This window comes from Panthera leo, chromosome B1 (genome assembly GCF_018350215.1).
Source record: "Panthera leo isolate Ple1 chromosome B1, P.leo_Ple1_pat1.1, whole genome shotgun sequence".
Classification (NCBI taxonomy): Eukaryota; Metazoa; Chordata; class Mammalia; order Carnivora; family Felidae; genus Panthera; species Panthera leo.
In genome coordinates, this window is record NC_056682.1 from 510046 (window position 1) to 525489 (window position 15444).

The following is a 15444-nucleotide window of genomic DNA, read 5'->3' on the forward strand; positions in this document are numbered from 1 at the left end:
AGTGGGTATCTTGTAAACAGCATATAGATGGATCTTGTTTTCTTATGCATTCTGTTACCCTATGTCTTTTGATTGGAGTGTTTAGTCCATTGACGTTGGGAGTGAGTACTGAAAGATATGAATTTTTTGCCATTATGTTGCCTGTAGAGTTGGAGTTTCTGGTGGTGTTCTCTGGGCCTTTCTAGTCTTTGTTGTTTTTGGTCTTTTTTTTTTTTCCTGACTTTTCTCCCCTCGGAGAGTACCCCTTAAAATTTCTTGCAGGTCTGGTGTAGTGGTCACAAACTCCTTTAATTTTTGTTTGTCTGGGAAACGTTTTCTTTTTCCTTCTATTTAGAATCACAGCCTTGCTGGATAAAGAATTCTTGGCTGCATATTTTTCTGATTTAGCACAGTGAATATATCCTGCCACTCTTTTCTGGCATGCCAGGTTTCTGTGGATAGGCCTGCTGCAAACCTGATCTATCTTCCCCTCTAGGTTAAGGACTTTTTTTCCCTTGCTGCTTTCATGATTCTTTCCTTGCCTGTGTATTTTGTGAATTTGACGGTGATATGTCTGGTTGATGTTCAGTTTTTGTTGAATCTGATGGGAGTCCTTTGTGTTTCTTGGATTTTGATGTCTGTGTCTTTCCCTAGGTTAGGAAAGTTTTCCACTATGTTTGCTCACACAACCCTTCTACCCCTTTTTCTCTCTCTTCATTTTCTGGGACCCCTATGGTTTTGATGTTCCTTTGTAATGAATCACTGATTCCTCTAATTCTTAAATCGTGCTCTTTTAGTCTCCCTCTTTTTTTCTGCTTCATTATTCTCTCTAAGTTTGTCCTCTATATCACTTATTTGCTGCTCAGTCTCATCCTTCCTGCCACCATGGCATCCATTCAAGATTGCAATCAGTTATAGCATTTTTTATTTCATCCTGACTGGCTTTTACTTCTTTTATCTCTGCAGAAAGGGATTCTAATCTAGTTTCAACCCCAGTTAGTATTCTTATTATTGTATTCTGAATTCTGGTTCAGACATCTTGCTTATATCTGTGTTGATTAAGTCCTGGCTGTTGTTTCTTCCTGCTCTTTCTTTTGGGGTGAATTCCTTTGTTTCATTATTTTGAAGGAAGAAAAGGAATTAATAAGGTAAAAAAAAAAAAGGTAAAAGTAAAAAGTTAAAAAACACCACACACACACACACACACAAAATCAAATAAAAGATCCTAGATCCTAGGTGTGTTTTGGTCTGGTTGTTGAAAGGAGCTTGACAGATTAGAGAAAAAAGGGAAGAATAAAAAAAACAAGAACAAAAGGTAAACATTTGAAATTTTGATAAAATGAATGCAATAAAATAGAATAAAATGAAATAATGGAAGTAAAATAGAATTTGAAAAATTTACAAAAAAGTAAAAAATACAGTAGAAAAAAATTACAGAAAAATATTTTTAATAAAAATTGATAATAAAAATAAATTTTTTTCTTTTTTTGTATTCAAGAAAAAGAAACAAAAAAGAGAAAAAAGTGAATAGATGGACCAGTGACAGACTGAAATAGGATAAAATTACATTGTTTTCTCCTAGAAGTCAAACTATGAAGCACTTTATAGTCCATAAACTAAAGAGGCAGAAAGACTTGTGTTCCTGAAGAGCAAGGTTGGCCCACTTGGGCGGGGCTTAGTGCATTGACTCTGTTCTCCACTAGATGGTGCTGCTTAGCTTACTGGGGTGATTGTTGTGGCACTTGTAGGTGTGTATCGCATGCCCAGGAGTGGTGAAAATGGCGTCACCCAACTACCCAGTTTCTAGTACTGGAACTCTGTTTTCCCAGATCACCAATTGTGCACCCATCCTTTGTCTCTGGCTTCCGTCCACTTCCTGCTTTTACACTGTGTGTGACAAAGCCATCAGATTGCCAGGTGGCAATCTCCCTCCTTAGTTTTATCTCAGATGGAGCTGTTTTTCCCGACCCCTTATTTCAGAGGGACTACAGCTTTGACCCATTCTGCCCCTCTGTGTGAGGGTCTCACCAAGCAATGGCCAGGTGCCAGCCATACTGGGGAACATTTGTAGGGCCGTGCTGCTGCTGATGGTGACAGCTTGTGGATGGGTGCCAGCCAGCCCCAGAAAAAGTTCACGTGATCGTGTAGCAGCAGCATTTCAGGGATTATGGACTATCAACACACACTTGGCGCCAGGCTTCCCCCTTAACATCCTTGTTCCAGCACCAGCGAATGTGGCTGTTCTCCAGGGTCTGCTGGGACCTTTGCCTGTGGGGTGACTACACAGCCTCTACCAAATGTACTTCCATCAGGGGAACCGCCTCTCCCTGTGTGACCCAAGGACCCTCAGACCTCACTCTGCTCTTGGGGATTCACCCTTCCCACCAGAGCATCGCCAGGTATTGAGCTGTGATGTTTCAGACTCTTCACTCCCCCTGTTTATAGAGTCTTAATGGAATTGAAACCTTCTCCTTTCTCCTTTTTTTGTTCAGTCCCTGTGGCTGTTTCCTCTTTCACACCTTCTCTCCAGCTCCTTTTGGGGGAGGGGGTGCTTTTCCCATACTCTCCCCCATCCCAGTCTCCATCCTCTCTCTGCAAGCAAAAACAGCTCCCTGCCCTCCATAGCTTCTCTCTCCCTCACTTTACTTCTCCATGCTGCATACCTGGCAAGTTCTGTGGTTCAGAACTGTTGGGCAGATTGTTGTGTTAATCTTCAAATCAGTTTTCTAGGTGTGCAGGATAGTTTACTATTGATCTGCTTGTATTTCATGGACATGAGATGCAAAAAAAAACCTTCCATGCTGTTCTACCATATTTACCCCTCCTATACCTCTTCTTTGTAAGAAATCTCTGGTAGGTAATTGTGTTGGATACTTTGTCTCATTCAAGGAATTTCTCCATGGATAAACCATTATTCTAAAAGTATTTCTGTGTCTTTATTCCATTGAAGGTGTGGTGCTTTATTTGGACAAATATTGTCATTCTAAAGGATGTAATTTCTTGTTTCCAACTGCGTAGTCACTGAGCAAGGCACTTCTCAGCATCTTTAACTGTGAAAATCTCATAAAATTTTAGTCTCTCAGAGTCTCGGATTCACTAAGCACAGACTCACTGTCAAGGATGGGGCCATCTTGGGGTGCCTTGGTGGCTCAGTTGGTTGAACATCCAACTTCTCAGGTTGTGATCTCACAGTTCATGGGTTCAAGCCCCTTGTCAGGCTCAGTGCTGACAGCTCAGAGCCTGGAGCCTGCTTTGGATTGTGTGTCTCCCTCTCTCCCTCTGTCCCTCCCCGACTTGTGCTCTGTCTCTCTCTCTCTCTCAAAAATAAATAAACATTAAATTTTTTTTAAAAAATAAAGGATGGGACCACCTCTGTTTACAGAGGTGCAGCCCCTGTCCCGCTTCTGAAGGGTGGAATTCCAAGGCTGGGATGAGAACCTGGGACAGATTTAGAACCACCTACAATCCAAGATGTGCAGACCTAGAATAGCCCACAGTCTGACTCATCTCTTGTTCATGACGTGATGAAGAGCAGCAGGGTGTCCCTGTTGCCTGTGACTCTGAGCCTTCCTGGATCCTCCTAAATTCCTGAATGTTCTAGGACCAAAGGGAAAAGCAGAAGGGCACACAGGAGAGAAAATGCTGTTTCTCAGATGGTCATTTATGTCCTGCATTCTCTGACTTCTACTTTTTAAATATTTAAGTAAAAAATCTTATCAGTGCAGCATGAGGACTTTGACAGCCAGAGAGACCCGGCTGTCCCAGGCACAGATAGCGTGAGGAGCCAGCAGGGTGCGGTAGCAGCTCTTGAAGAAGCAGGTGACAGACACACGCATAGATCTGGATCTCCATGGAGAAGAAACCCTGTTCCTTCTATGTTTAGATCTACACTGTTTATTATTTGCTGACAGCCCAAGCTGAGTGCACAGCAGAGGCGTCTGCTGACTGATACTTGGAAAGACTATTAAGGAATAAGGGTGGGGGTTGCCTTAGGTTAAAGATGCCACACATGAATGGACTATCACGGCCAGCCCTCCCAGGAGTGGGAGTGCCCACTGGCCCCAGAGTGAGGGTGGCCTCAAGGCCCAGCCTCTGGGCACCACTGCCACAAACCACTGCTTCAGAAGAGTCTCCAAATCAGGATCCTCATCTAAAGGTTTTTCAGCCCATTTGGCACAGAACACTGGGTTTTAAATCTCCAGATAATCACTTTTCAGGGAAGATGGCCAGTGATGAGTGATTGCAGACTGGTTTGGGTATGTGATGAATCACTACCACGAATGAGGCTGTACAAAAATGGCCATCAGTAAAAAATGCGTGTGTTTCTCTGAGTGGACACACTAACACTGCTTTCTATCAGCCCCTTCCTTGCTGCTCCCATTCATCACTCCATCTTTATGAGCCATTTTGACGTCATTGGAAATGGATATGTGTTTCTCACAGCTAGTCTTCTCAGAGAGGAGACCTTTTACATATCAGGTCGTTTCATCTTTTGGAGAGTCTTCAAAAACAAGGGAAAGAGAGACCAGAGGGAAAATATAATGAGTGAACACCACAGTTTGTCACACCCCAAATGGGAAAATGCACCTGTCTTAAATGAAGGAATAAATAGTCTTGGATGGTTTATAAGACCATGTAGTGGAATGCATTCTTCTTAAAACTGCCTATAAAAAGAGTAGACACACACATCTGTAGAGCAGGGGTGTTCTATTCAGAAGTTTCCTTCCTAATGCTGGAGTTACAAGTATAATTTTTCTCCTTGCGTCCCTCTTGTGTTGACCAACTATTGAATTGCGATACAGGGTGAGACCCACCAAAATCATCATATACCTTTGCTTTTGAATGAGAGTACATTCGTTTTACAGCAGGGTCTCACCACATCCTTAGCTAATGTCAAAGAAGGTGAACAACTTCAATCCACTAGAGATACATTGTGAGGCTTAAAAGGAGGAGAATGATGTCAAAGCTCAGTCTTTTCTGTTTCCGTGTAAGCCTTTCCCTCTTGAACTGTATATGTCATAGACAAGTTAAGGGCTTTGTTTCTGTTGTGGGTTCAGAAGACAATGGAGCAGTGGAGAGAGACAACCCATACCTCTCTTCTGGCAAAATAGTCCCAGCAGAGCAGAGGGCTGGGCGGTACCCAGTGAGGGCGGGTTCCCAGTGAGGGTGGTTCCTGGCAAGGGCGGTTCCCGATAAGGGCGCGTTTCTGGTGGGGGCTGTTCTCAAAGAGGGCGTGTTCCTGGAGAGGGCGGTTCCCTGTGAGGGTGTTTCTGGCGAGGGCGGTTCCTGGCGAGGGCGGTTCCCTGTGAGGGCGTTTCTGGCGAGGGCGGTTCCTGGTGAGGGCGGTTCCCGGTGAGGGCGGTTCCCAGTGAGGGTGGTTCCTGGCAAGGGCGGTTCCCGATAAAGGCGGTTCCTGGTGAGGGCGCGTTTCTGGTGGGGGCTGTTCCCAAAGAGGGCGTGTTCCTGATGAGGGCGGTTCCCTGTGAGGGCGTGTTTCTGGCGAGGGCGGTTCCTGGCGAGGGCGGTTCCCGGTGAGGGCGGTTCCCAGTGAGGGTGGTTCCTGGCAAGGGCGGTTCCCGATAAAGGCGGTTCCTGGTGAGGGCGCGTTTCTGGTGGGGGCTGTTCCCAAAGAGGGCGTGTTCCTGATGAGGGCAGTTCCCTGTGAGGGCGTGTTTCTGGCGAGGGCGGTTCCCTGTGAGGGCGTTTCTGGCGAGGGCGGTTCCTGGCGAGGGCGGTTCCCGGTGAGGGCATGTTTCTGGCGAGGGCGTGTTTCTGGCGAGGGCGTGTTTCTGGCGAGGGCGGTTCCTGGCGAGGGCGGTTCCCGGTGAGGGCGGTTCCCGGTGAGGGCGGTTCCCAGTGAGGGTGGTTCCTGGCAAGGGCGGTTCCCGATAAAGGCGGTTCCCTGTGAGGGCGCGTTTCTGGTGGGGGCTGTTCCCAAAGAGGGCGTGTTCCTGATGAGGGCGGTTCCCTGTGAGGGCGTGTTTCTGGCGAGGGCGGTTCCTGGCGAGGGCGGTTCCCTGTGAGGGCGTTTCTGGCGAGGGCGGTTCCCTGTGAGGGCGTTTCTGGCGAGGGCGGTTCCCTGTGAGGGCGTTTCTGGCGAGGGCGGTTCCCGGTGAGGGCGATTCCCAGTGAGGGTGGTTCCTGGCAAGGACGGTTCCCGATAAAGGCGGTTCCCTGTGAGGGCGCGTTTCTGGTGGGGGCTGTTCCCAAAGAGGGCGTGTTCCTGATGAGGGCGGTTCCCTGTGAGGGCGTGTTTCTGGAGAGGGCGGTTCCTGGCGAGGGCGGTTCCCTGTGAGGGCGTTTCTGGCGAGGGCGGGTCCCTGTGAGGGCGTTTCTGGCGAGGGCGGTTCCCGGTGAGGGCGGTTCCCAGTGAGGGTGGTTCCTGGCAAGGACGGTTCCCGATAACGGCGGTTCCCTGTGAGGGCGCGTTTCTGGTGGGGGCTGTTCCCAAAGAGGGCGTGTTCCTGATGAGGGCGGTTCCCTGTGAGGGCGTGTTTCTGGCGAGGGCGGTTCCCTGTGAGGGCGTGTTTCTGGCGAGGGCGGTTCCCAGTGAGGGTGGTTCCTGGCAAGGGGGGTTCCCGATAAAGGCGGTTCCCTGTGAGGGCGTGTTTCTGGCGAGGGCGTGTTTCTGGCGAGGGCGGTTCCCGGTGAGGGCGGTTCCCAGTGAGGGTGGCTCCTGGCAAGGGCGGTTCCCGATAAAGGCGGTTCCCTGTGAGGGCGTGTTTCTGGCGAGGGCGTGTTTCTGGCGAGGGCGGTTCCTGGCGAGGGCGGTTCCCGGTGAGGGCGGTTCCCGGTGAGGGTGGTTCCTGGCAAGGGCGGTTCCCGATAAAGGCGGTTCCCTGTGAGGGCGTGTTTCTGGTGCGGGCTGTTCCCGGTGAAGGGTGTTCCTGGCGAGGGTGTGTTCCCTGTGATGGCGTGTTTCTCATAAGGGCGGTTCCTGGAGAGGGCGGTTCCTAGAGGGCGGTTCCCTGTGAGGGCATGTTTCTGGCGAGGGCAGTTCCCGGTGTAGGGTGTTTCTGGCGAGGGCGGTTCCTGGCGAGGGCGTGTTTCTGGGAGGGCAGGTTCCCGGTGTGGGCGGTTCCTGTTCCTGGGAAGGGCGGTTCCCGGTGAGGGGGGGCTCCCTGAGAGGGCGTGTTTCTGGCGAGGGCGGTTCCCAGTGGAGGCGTGTTTCTCCTGAGGGCTGTTCCTGGCGAGCACGCGTTTTTTGGCAAGGGCGTGTTCCTGGCGAGGGCAGTTCCCTGTGAGGGCGCGTTTCTGGTGAGGGCGGTTCCCAGTGAGAGCTAGATGTGCTCAGGCCCACGGGCTACTCAGTGCAAAGCAACGTGTTTTTTGACATCTTCCTTCAGGAGCTGTTTTGACTGTAGTTTCTCCAGCTCTATCTCCCCGGTGCCTGAATTGCTATGACAGCCACTTAGACCAGTGCCATCAAATTGAGAAGTCAGAGTCCTCAAAGATTCCAGGGCCCCGAGCAGTTCTTACTGAGAGACCAACATCTAGTTCAAGAAAACGCCTTTTAATTGTGAAATAACACTACAGAGGAGAGGTATTTTCTTCCTGACATTCAACTTAAAAATAACTCATCATGTTATGTAGCAGTTGAGTAAAGTACTCTGACCAGACGCAAGAAAAAAAATAAAATAACTCATCATGCGGTGGGTGCCTGGGTAGCTCAGTCGGTTGAGCGTCCAGCTTCGGCTCAGGTCATGATCTCGTGGTATGTGAGTTCGAGCCCGGCGTCGGGCTCTGTGCTGACTGCTCAGAGCCTGGAGCCTGCTTCAGATTCTGTGTCTCTCCACCTCTTGCCCCCTCCCCTGCTCATGGTCTGTGTCTGTCTCTCAATAATAAATAAATGTTAAAAAAAAAAAAAAAAACAACTCATCATGAGCATGAGTTAAGAGATGTGGGATAATCCTCATCTTTCCACTAGAAATGTGTTTCTCAAGCAGGTAGAGATCCCAGAGCAGGTATCAAAGGACTTCATGGATTCTGAAGACCCCATTTAAGCAATGTACCCTCAAATGGTTACTTTTTTTTAAATTTAATTTTAAAAATTTATATGCAAGTTAGTTAGCATATAGGGCAATAATGATTCAGGAGTAGATTCCTTAATGCCCCTTACCCATTTAGCCCATTCCCCCCTCCCACACCCCCTCCAGCAACCCTCTGTTTGTTTTTCATATTTATGAGTCTCTTATGTTTTGTCCTCCTCCATGTTTTTATATTATTTTTGTTTCCCTTCCCTTGTGTTCATCTATGCTGTGTCTTAAAGTCCTCGTATGAGTGAAGTCATATGATTTTTGTCTTTCTCTAATTTTGCTTAGCATAATACCCTCTAGTTCCATCCATGTAGTTGCAAATGGCAAAATTTCCTTCTTTTTGATTGCCAAGTAATGCTGCATTGTGTGTGTGTGTGTGTGTGTGTGTGTGTGTGTGTGTGTATACCACATCTTCTTTATCCATTCATCCATCAATGGACAAAGTATGGGCCCTTTCCATACTTTGGCTATTGTTGATAGTGCTGCTATAAACATGGGGGTGCATGTGTCCCTTCGAAAGAGCACACCTGTATCCCTTGGATAAATGCCTAGTAGTGCAATTGCTGGGTTGTAGGGTAGTTCTATTTTTAGCTTTTTGAGGAACCTCCATACTGTTTTCCAGAGTGGCCGCACCAGCTTGCATTCCCACCAACAATGCAAAAGAGATCCTCTTTCTCCGCATCCTCGTCAACATGTGTTGTTGCCTGAGTTGTTAATGTTAGCCATTCTGACCGGTGTCAGCTGGTATCTCCTTGTGGTTTTGATTTGTATTTCCCTGATGATGAGTGATGTTGAGCATTTTTTTCATGTGTCGGTTGGCCATCTGGATGTCTTCTTTGGAGAAGTGTCTATTCATATCTTTTGCCCATTTCTTCCCTGGATTATTTGTTCTTTGGGTGTTGAGTTTGATAACATCTTTGTAGATTTTGGATACTAACCCTTTATCTGATATGCCATTTGCAAATATCTTCTCCCATTCTGTCAGTTGCGTTTTAGTTTTGCTGATTGTTTCCTTTGCTGTGCAGAAGCTTTTTATTTTGATGAGGTTCCAGTAGTTCATTTTTGCCTTTGTTTCCCTTGCCTCTGGAGATGTGTTGAGTAAGGAGTTGCTGAGGCCAAGATCAAAGAGGTTTTTGCCTGCTTTCTCCTTGAGGATTTTGATGGCTTCCTGTCTGACATTGAGGTCTTTCATCCATTTTGAGTTTATTTTTGTGTATGGTGTAAGGAAGTGGTCCAGGTTCATTCTTCTGCATGTCGCTGTCCAGTGTTCCCAGCACCACTTGCTGAAGATACCATCTTTATTCCATTGGATATTCTTTCCTGCTTTGTCAAAGGTTAGTTGGCCATACGCTTGTGGGTCCATTTCTGGGTTCTCTATTCTGTTCCATTGATCTGAGTGTCTGTTCTTGTGCCAGTCCCATACTGTCTTGATGACAGCTTTGTAGTATAGCTTGAAGTCTGGGATTGTGATGCCTCCTGCTTTGGTTTTCTTTTTCAAGATTGCTTTGGCTATTCGGGGGCTTTTCTGGTTCCATACAAATTTTAGGATTATTTGTTCTAGCTCTGTGAAGAATGCTGTTATTATTTTGATAGGGATTGCATTGAATATGTAGATTGCTTTGGATAGTATCGACCTTTTTTTTTTAATTTTTTAAATTTTTTTTAACATTTATTCATTTTTGAGAGACAGAGAGAGACAGGGCATGAGCGGGGAAGGGATAGAGAGAGGAGGAGACACAGAATCCAAAGCAGGCTCCAGGCTCCGAGCTGTCAGCACAGAGCTCAACGCAGGGCTTGAACTCACAAACTGCGAGATCATGACCTGAGCCAAAGTTAGATGCTCAACCGACTGAGCAACCCAGGTGCCCCAGTATCGACCTTTTAACAATATTTGTTCTTCCTATCCAGGAGCATGGAATCTTTTTCCATTTTTTTGTGTCTTCTTTAATTTCTTTCATAAGCTTTTTGTAGTTTTCAGCATATACATTTTTCACCTCTTTGGCTAGATTTATTCCTAGGTATTTTATGGTTTTTGGTGCAACTGCAAATGGGATCCATTCCTTGATTTCTCTTTCTGTTGCTTCATTGTTGGTGAATAGCAATGCAACCGATTTCTGTGCATTGATTTTATATCCTGCAACTTTGCCAAATTCATGGATCAGTTCTAGCAGTTTTTTGGTGGAATCTTTTGGGTTTTCCATATAGAACATCATGTCATCTGTGAAGAGCAAAAAAATGTAGAAGCTTCATGAATTTGCGTGTCATCCTTTTGCAGGGGCCATGCTAATCTTCTCTGTATCGTTCCAATTTTAGAATATGTGCTGCCGAAGTGAGCATTACCTTCACGTGGTTACTCTTATATACAGGTTCATTTCTCTCCAAAAGTTCTACCTCCATTCATTAATGTACCGTTTCTTTCAGGGAATATTTTCTGAGTTCTAGTCCTATTTCATAGCTTTCCCAAGCTGATCCACCTTGGACACACCCTTTTTCATTTTCTTTCATGACTCCCTCTTTCATATTTATATCATTCTGTTGACATTATTTGTTAGCTTAATTGCAATAAGAATCAAACCTAAACTCTGAGATTGGGCTTTCATAATTATTCAGAAATATTTCCTAGTAATTCCCAGTTCTTACCCTGTGCTCTAGACCCACTGGTGCCAAAGCCTCAAGGAAACCCTGTGAGCACATAGTTCCATGTATGTGCTTGGTTTCTTCATTTCTTCAGTAACCGCTGGCTGCATTCAGATCTCATAGGGCACGGTGCCAGCCATGTCATAGGGTTCGTAGGAAAATCCAACAGAGTTCTTCGTGGTGCCAGACCCTGCCCTTAACCTTCCCCAAAGGGCTCATTGGCTAAGATGACACCACAGTTAAGACCACAGGCTTTGGAATCTAATTTGTATGAATTCAAATCCTAAACAAACAAACAAACAAACAAACAAAAAAAAAACCCAAACAAACAAAAAACAAAAAAACAACCACCAAATCCTAGTTCTATCTCTTAACTAAGGGTCAGGAAGATGACTTAACAACACCTGAAACTCAATGTCCTGATCCATCAGACAGTGTAAACCTCAAGAGTGTTATCTCAAGCATGTGTAATGTGGCTGCCAGTGCTACTTCATGGTTGGGACTCAATGAAAGGTAACCTATTCAAGGCAGAAAGACACAGAAATAGCTAACTTCTTGTAAGATGATTGTGGATCTTGATAGAAGGGAAATGTTACCTTAGAAGAAATGGAAGTATTCATGATGTCCTCTTCCACATGGACCACCATTTCTTCTTTCCAGCCATCCGGATCCCAGGAGACCCTGGCCATATTCCTCATGTCTACAGAGTTGGTCCCCACTATTCCAGAGCTCAGTTCAATCCTACACCCACTCACTCAGATTCCTACTTTGTGCCAGATGCTGCCATAGACGCTGCCACTGATGCTGGAAATCCATCAGTGAGATTGATTGGTTCCTTTGAAAATCTCTCAGTCTCTTTTTTCTGTCTACTCACCCCACTGTCTTCCAGCCTCATACAGCGTTAGCATCTGTGCCGGGATTTCTTGGCCTTGCTTTGCAGCTGGCAGTAGAAGACCCTACCGCCTTGTGCTCGCTCCCTTCTCCACCTACACCCTCTCAGTGACACAGTCCGTTCCTCCAGGCCTCCTACACTCTGGAGCCTGGCTAGAATGCAAATAATTGATTAATCTCTACCACCAACTTAGCGCTGATTCTGGACACAAGCATCTGCCCTAGTGTCTCCCCAAGGAACTCTTCCTGTGGTCAAACATGATGGTAAACATTGCTCACTATGTCACCCTCTTAGACATTTAAAATGCACATGGACTCGGAGAAATCTTTCAGTAAAGGTGCCCATTAATGTTTGCCAAGCTGGCATTTCCCAAACTTACACAGACCCTTTCACAAATAACAGCTGTGCATAACCACCAGAATAGGTGTTCCATGGTACCTGTTCTGGGAGATGCTCCTATTTATATCATCATTCTGTTGACATTAATTTGTTAGCTTTACTGCCATAAGACTGATGCTACCCTGAGAGCAGTGACTTTGTTGTCAGATTACTTAGTAGTTATAGCAGCTAATGCATATGACTGAGCAGCAGGTAAGCATATAATAGGTGCTCAAGAAGAAGTGTCTTCTGGAAGCTCAGCTTCTCTAGAACAATCATGTTTCATATCTCAATTATACCTGGGTCTTACGTGAGCATCACTTTGTGTTGGCTCTGTAGATTTCTGGCCTCTTTGGTGCATTTTTAATTAAAAAAATTTTTTTTAATGTTTGTTTATTTTTCAGATAGTTACACAACACTAGTAGGGGAGGGGCAGAGAAAGAGGGAGACACAGAATCTGAAGCAGGCTCCAGGCTCTGAGCTGTCAGCACAGAGCCCAACGTGGGCTCAAACCACAAGATCATGACCTGAGTTGAAGTCAGATGCTCAACTGACTGAGCCCCCCAGGAGCCCCTCAGTGCATTTTTTTAAAACAGACTTCATTTTATTTTGTTAAAAAATTTTTAAGCTTATTTATTTATTTTGAGAGAGACAGAGACAGTGTGAGCAGGGGAGGGGCAGTGAGAGAAGGAGAGAGAGAGAGAGAGAGAGAGAGAGATAGAGAGAGAGAAAGAAAATGAGAATCCCAAGTAGGCTCCATGCTGTTAGCACAGAGCCTGACCCAGGGCTTGAACTGATGAAACTGTGAGATCATGACCTGAGCCAAAACCAAGAGTCAGATGCTTACCTGACTGAACCACCCAGGTGCCGCTAAAAGTTTAATTTAAAGCAGAGTTTATAAATAAGGATTTTTGTGAACTATTGATTCATAGGATCGTAACAGGTATTAAGGCAAAATCTTCTACGGTGAATCAAATTTGGATAAACTAGCGTTAAATAACATTATTGCAGGATTTCTGGAAACATCTAATGTGTTCATGTGTGCTGTAACACATGTGAACATAGCAGTAGGCATCATCAAGTGTCCTTGACCTGGAAGGCCATTTTCCCCCAATGCATTTCGTGGGGCTGGCGTTCTGCAGAAATTGTGTATTAAACATTTTCTCAGTATAGCGTCCTAAGAACAAAATCATTATTTCAAATTTATTAGAGATGTTCTCGTTAATTTACTAGACTCCTACACCCTAATCTCTCATGAAATAATTCCAGTTATTATTATTACTAGGTGAATGGGAGACAATCTAGTGCCAGGACAAAACACTGGGCAGAACTGAGGAAATCTGAATTACGGTTCTGGCTACATTAGAGTCTAGCCATGAGAAACTTCAAATATTTTAAATACAATCAAAACAATGTTTTAATAATTTCTTAATTTAACAATTTATTAATCACTTAAATATAATTTTATTAAAACCTTGTGTATGTTGCATTTTCAAGAACTCCACAATTTTTGAACCATGTCACGTTACATTTGATCTTCATAACAGTTTCAATTTCGGTACATATTCTGTGGTAACTATCATTTGTTTTAGCTCATTCCTACCGTTGCATTGAAGGAAAGCCTTTTAGTCACTCTGAAAATGAAGCATTCACTTTGAATGTTGCCAATAATCGTGGTGCCAAATTTATATCATTAAACTTTTGGTACTATTTTGGAGGAGTCAGTTGTGTCCAAGTGTATTTGTTATATTGTCTGTGAGGTTGTTCCTTTCATAACGTATTTGCGCAGGCAGTGCCGAAAGGGAAGTCCAGCTGGAACCGGAAGGTGTGCTCTGAGAATTTAAGACGTTTTTGGGTTTGTGCAGTCTTCTTGCAGAAGAAACCAAAGTTGGTCTTTGGAGTGAAGAAATTGTCTTCGGGAAGGGGCGTTGAGAGGGCCTGCCTTCTTCCCGTTCATTTCCAAAATGGATTAGGACAACCGGGTGATGCGTTGACTGGAGGATGCATCCCGCAGGGCGTCCACCCACCCTGGGTAAGGCAGCACCACACGAGGAGCCAAAAATGCCAGCCTCAAGGATAGGGCAGTGCCCAGCTGAAGAAGGCCGCCATGGCAGCTTTGGGCGTGCCCAGAGGTGATGTCCCTGGAGGAGGTGACCTCTGTGGCCAGGAAGGGGTGTGACAGCATCCTTGGGACAGACGTCACGGGGAGATGCTAAGAAAGGAGAGGAGGACAAGGTGGCTGTATGTGGGGGCCTGAGGTGTCCCTTTGTTGCTCTTAGATGTGACTGGGTGGAGAAGGCTTAGGGAGCATCCCCTCACAGCTGACCGCTCTAGGTGCATAAATGTGCCTCATCACCCGCCATGTGCCCCCACCTGGGAGGCCCTCTGCCCTTCCCCCTAAACATTGAAACCTGGAGAGGCGTGAGGTAAGGCGGGCTCTGTAGTGCCCTGAGAAAGGGTCATGCATGCAGAGTCCCTTAGGAGCCACCTCAGCCTCACACGGGTGGCTGCTTTATGGTCCCCAGGAAACTGAGGAGAGGAAGGCTGGCTGGCAGGAGGCGGGAGGGACTGCTGAGTCCTCTAAGCAAGGAAAATCCCCAGGAAAATTTTCCCTGTTATTGTAGAAATGACATACCACTAAAGTACTTTCGCTGCCAGGCAGACATCCAAGTACATATGAGACTTGGTATCATAAAACATCACTTCAGATCACTGGGAAGAAGCGGACTGTTCAGTAGTTTGTGCTGAGTTCCATTTCACTCTTTATACCAAAATAAATTCCAGTTTGACAAATGATTTAAACAAGTGAAATAGTAAAAGTACATTAAGAAAACATGAGAGAATTGATGTTATAATCTTGAAGCAGAAAAATTATAAACAATCCAAACTATGAAAACTATAAAGAAAAATATGACAGATTTGAGCACATAAAAATTTTAAATTTCTACATTATTTTTTAAAATATCATCAACAAAGCTAGAATATAATGTAAAACTGACAAAAAGTGTTTTCAAGAAATATGACAGAAAAATGACCAATTACATTAATATGCAAAGGGCTTTTTCTAAATCAACAAACAAAAGGAAAGGCAAATCAGGATGGACAAAGGACAAAAGTAATTTCACTGAAAATAATTAAATGATCAGTGAGCATATGAAAAGATAAAATTTAAATGGTAATAAATGTATTGAAATAAAAAATTAACTTTTCAATAAATAATATAACTGAAGTCATAGAAAAATAACCCCTCACACCTGTTGGAAATGATAGAAATACTCATGAAAAAGACTTTGGTCAAATAAACGAACGTACTGCCATAAAATGGAATACAGTGAAACTTGAGGTCGATTTTAATGAATTGTATGGAAGATTTCCAGTATCGTTAAATTTTTTAATCAAAAACTTTGTATAGAATGATACCATTTTTATTTTTAAAAAACAGATACATATATATTTAATGGAAATACAAGCATAGATGTTCTTGGAAGGGCTGATATTCTTCCAAGTAGTATGTAATAAAAG

At 45.0% G+C, this 15444-nt stretch overlaps 1 protein-coding gene and 1 non-coding gene across 2 annotated transcripts; both read right to left on the bottom strand.

Annotated features, from left to right (window-relative positions):
* Window positions 1–5201: 5201 nt before the first annotated feature.
* Window positions 5202–11350, bottom strand: LOC122217235 (basic proline-rich protein-like). The gene is made up of 3 exons (XM_042934056.1): window positions 11249–11350; window positions 6699–7233; window positions 5202–6655 (listed from the first exon to the last, which is right to left on the bottom strand). Exons 1-3 carry the CDS (start codon window positions 11348–11350, stop codon window positions 5202–5204), a joined length of 2091 nt encoding a protein of 696 aa, XP_042789990.1.
* LOC122218742 lies at window positions 10246–10352 on the bottom strand. Its single transcript, XR_006202075.1, has one exon. It is a non-coding gene; the product is annotated as a U6 spliceosomal RNA (small nuclear RNA).
* Window positions 11351–15444: the final 4094 nt, after the last annotated feature.

Excerpts from the sequence above, each read along its gene's own strand:
- LOC122217235 (XM_042934056.1), bottom strand. The coding sequence starts at position 11,350 with ATGAGGAATATGGCCAGGGTCTCCTGGGATCCGGATGGCTGGAAAGAA. Across the intron at positions 7,234-11,248 it reads ATACTTCCATTTCTTCTAAG|AAACGCGCCCTCACAGGGAA; the intron begins GTAACATTTCCC and ends CGCCCTCACCAG. Across the intron at positions 6,656-6,698 it reads CACGCCCTCGCCAGAAACAC|GAGCCACCCTCACTGGGAAC; the intron begins GCCCTCACAGGG and ends CGCCCTTGCCAG.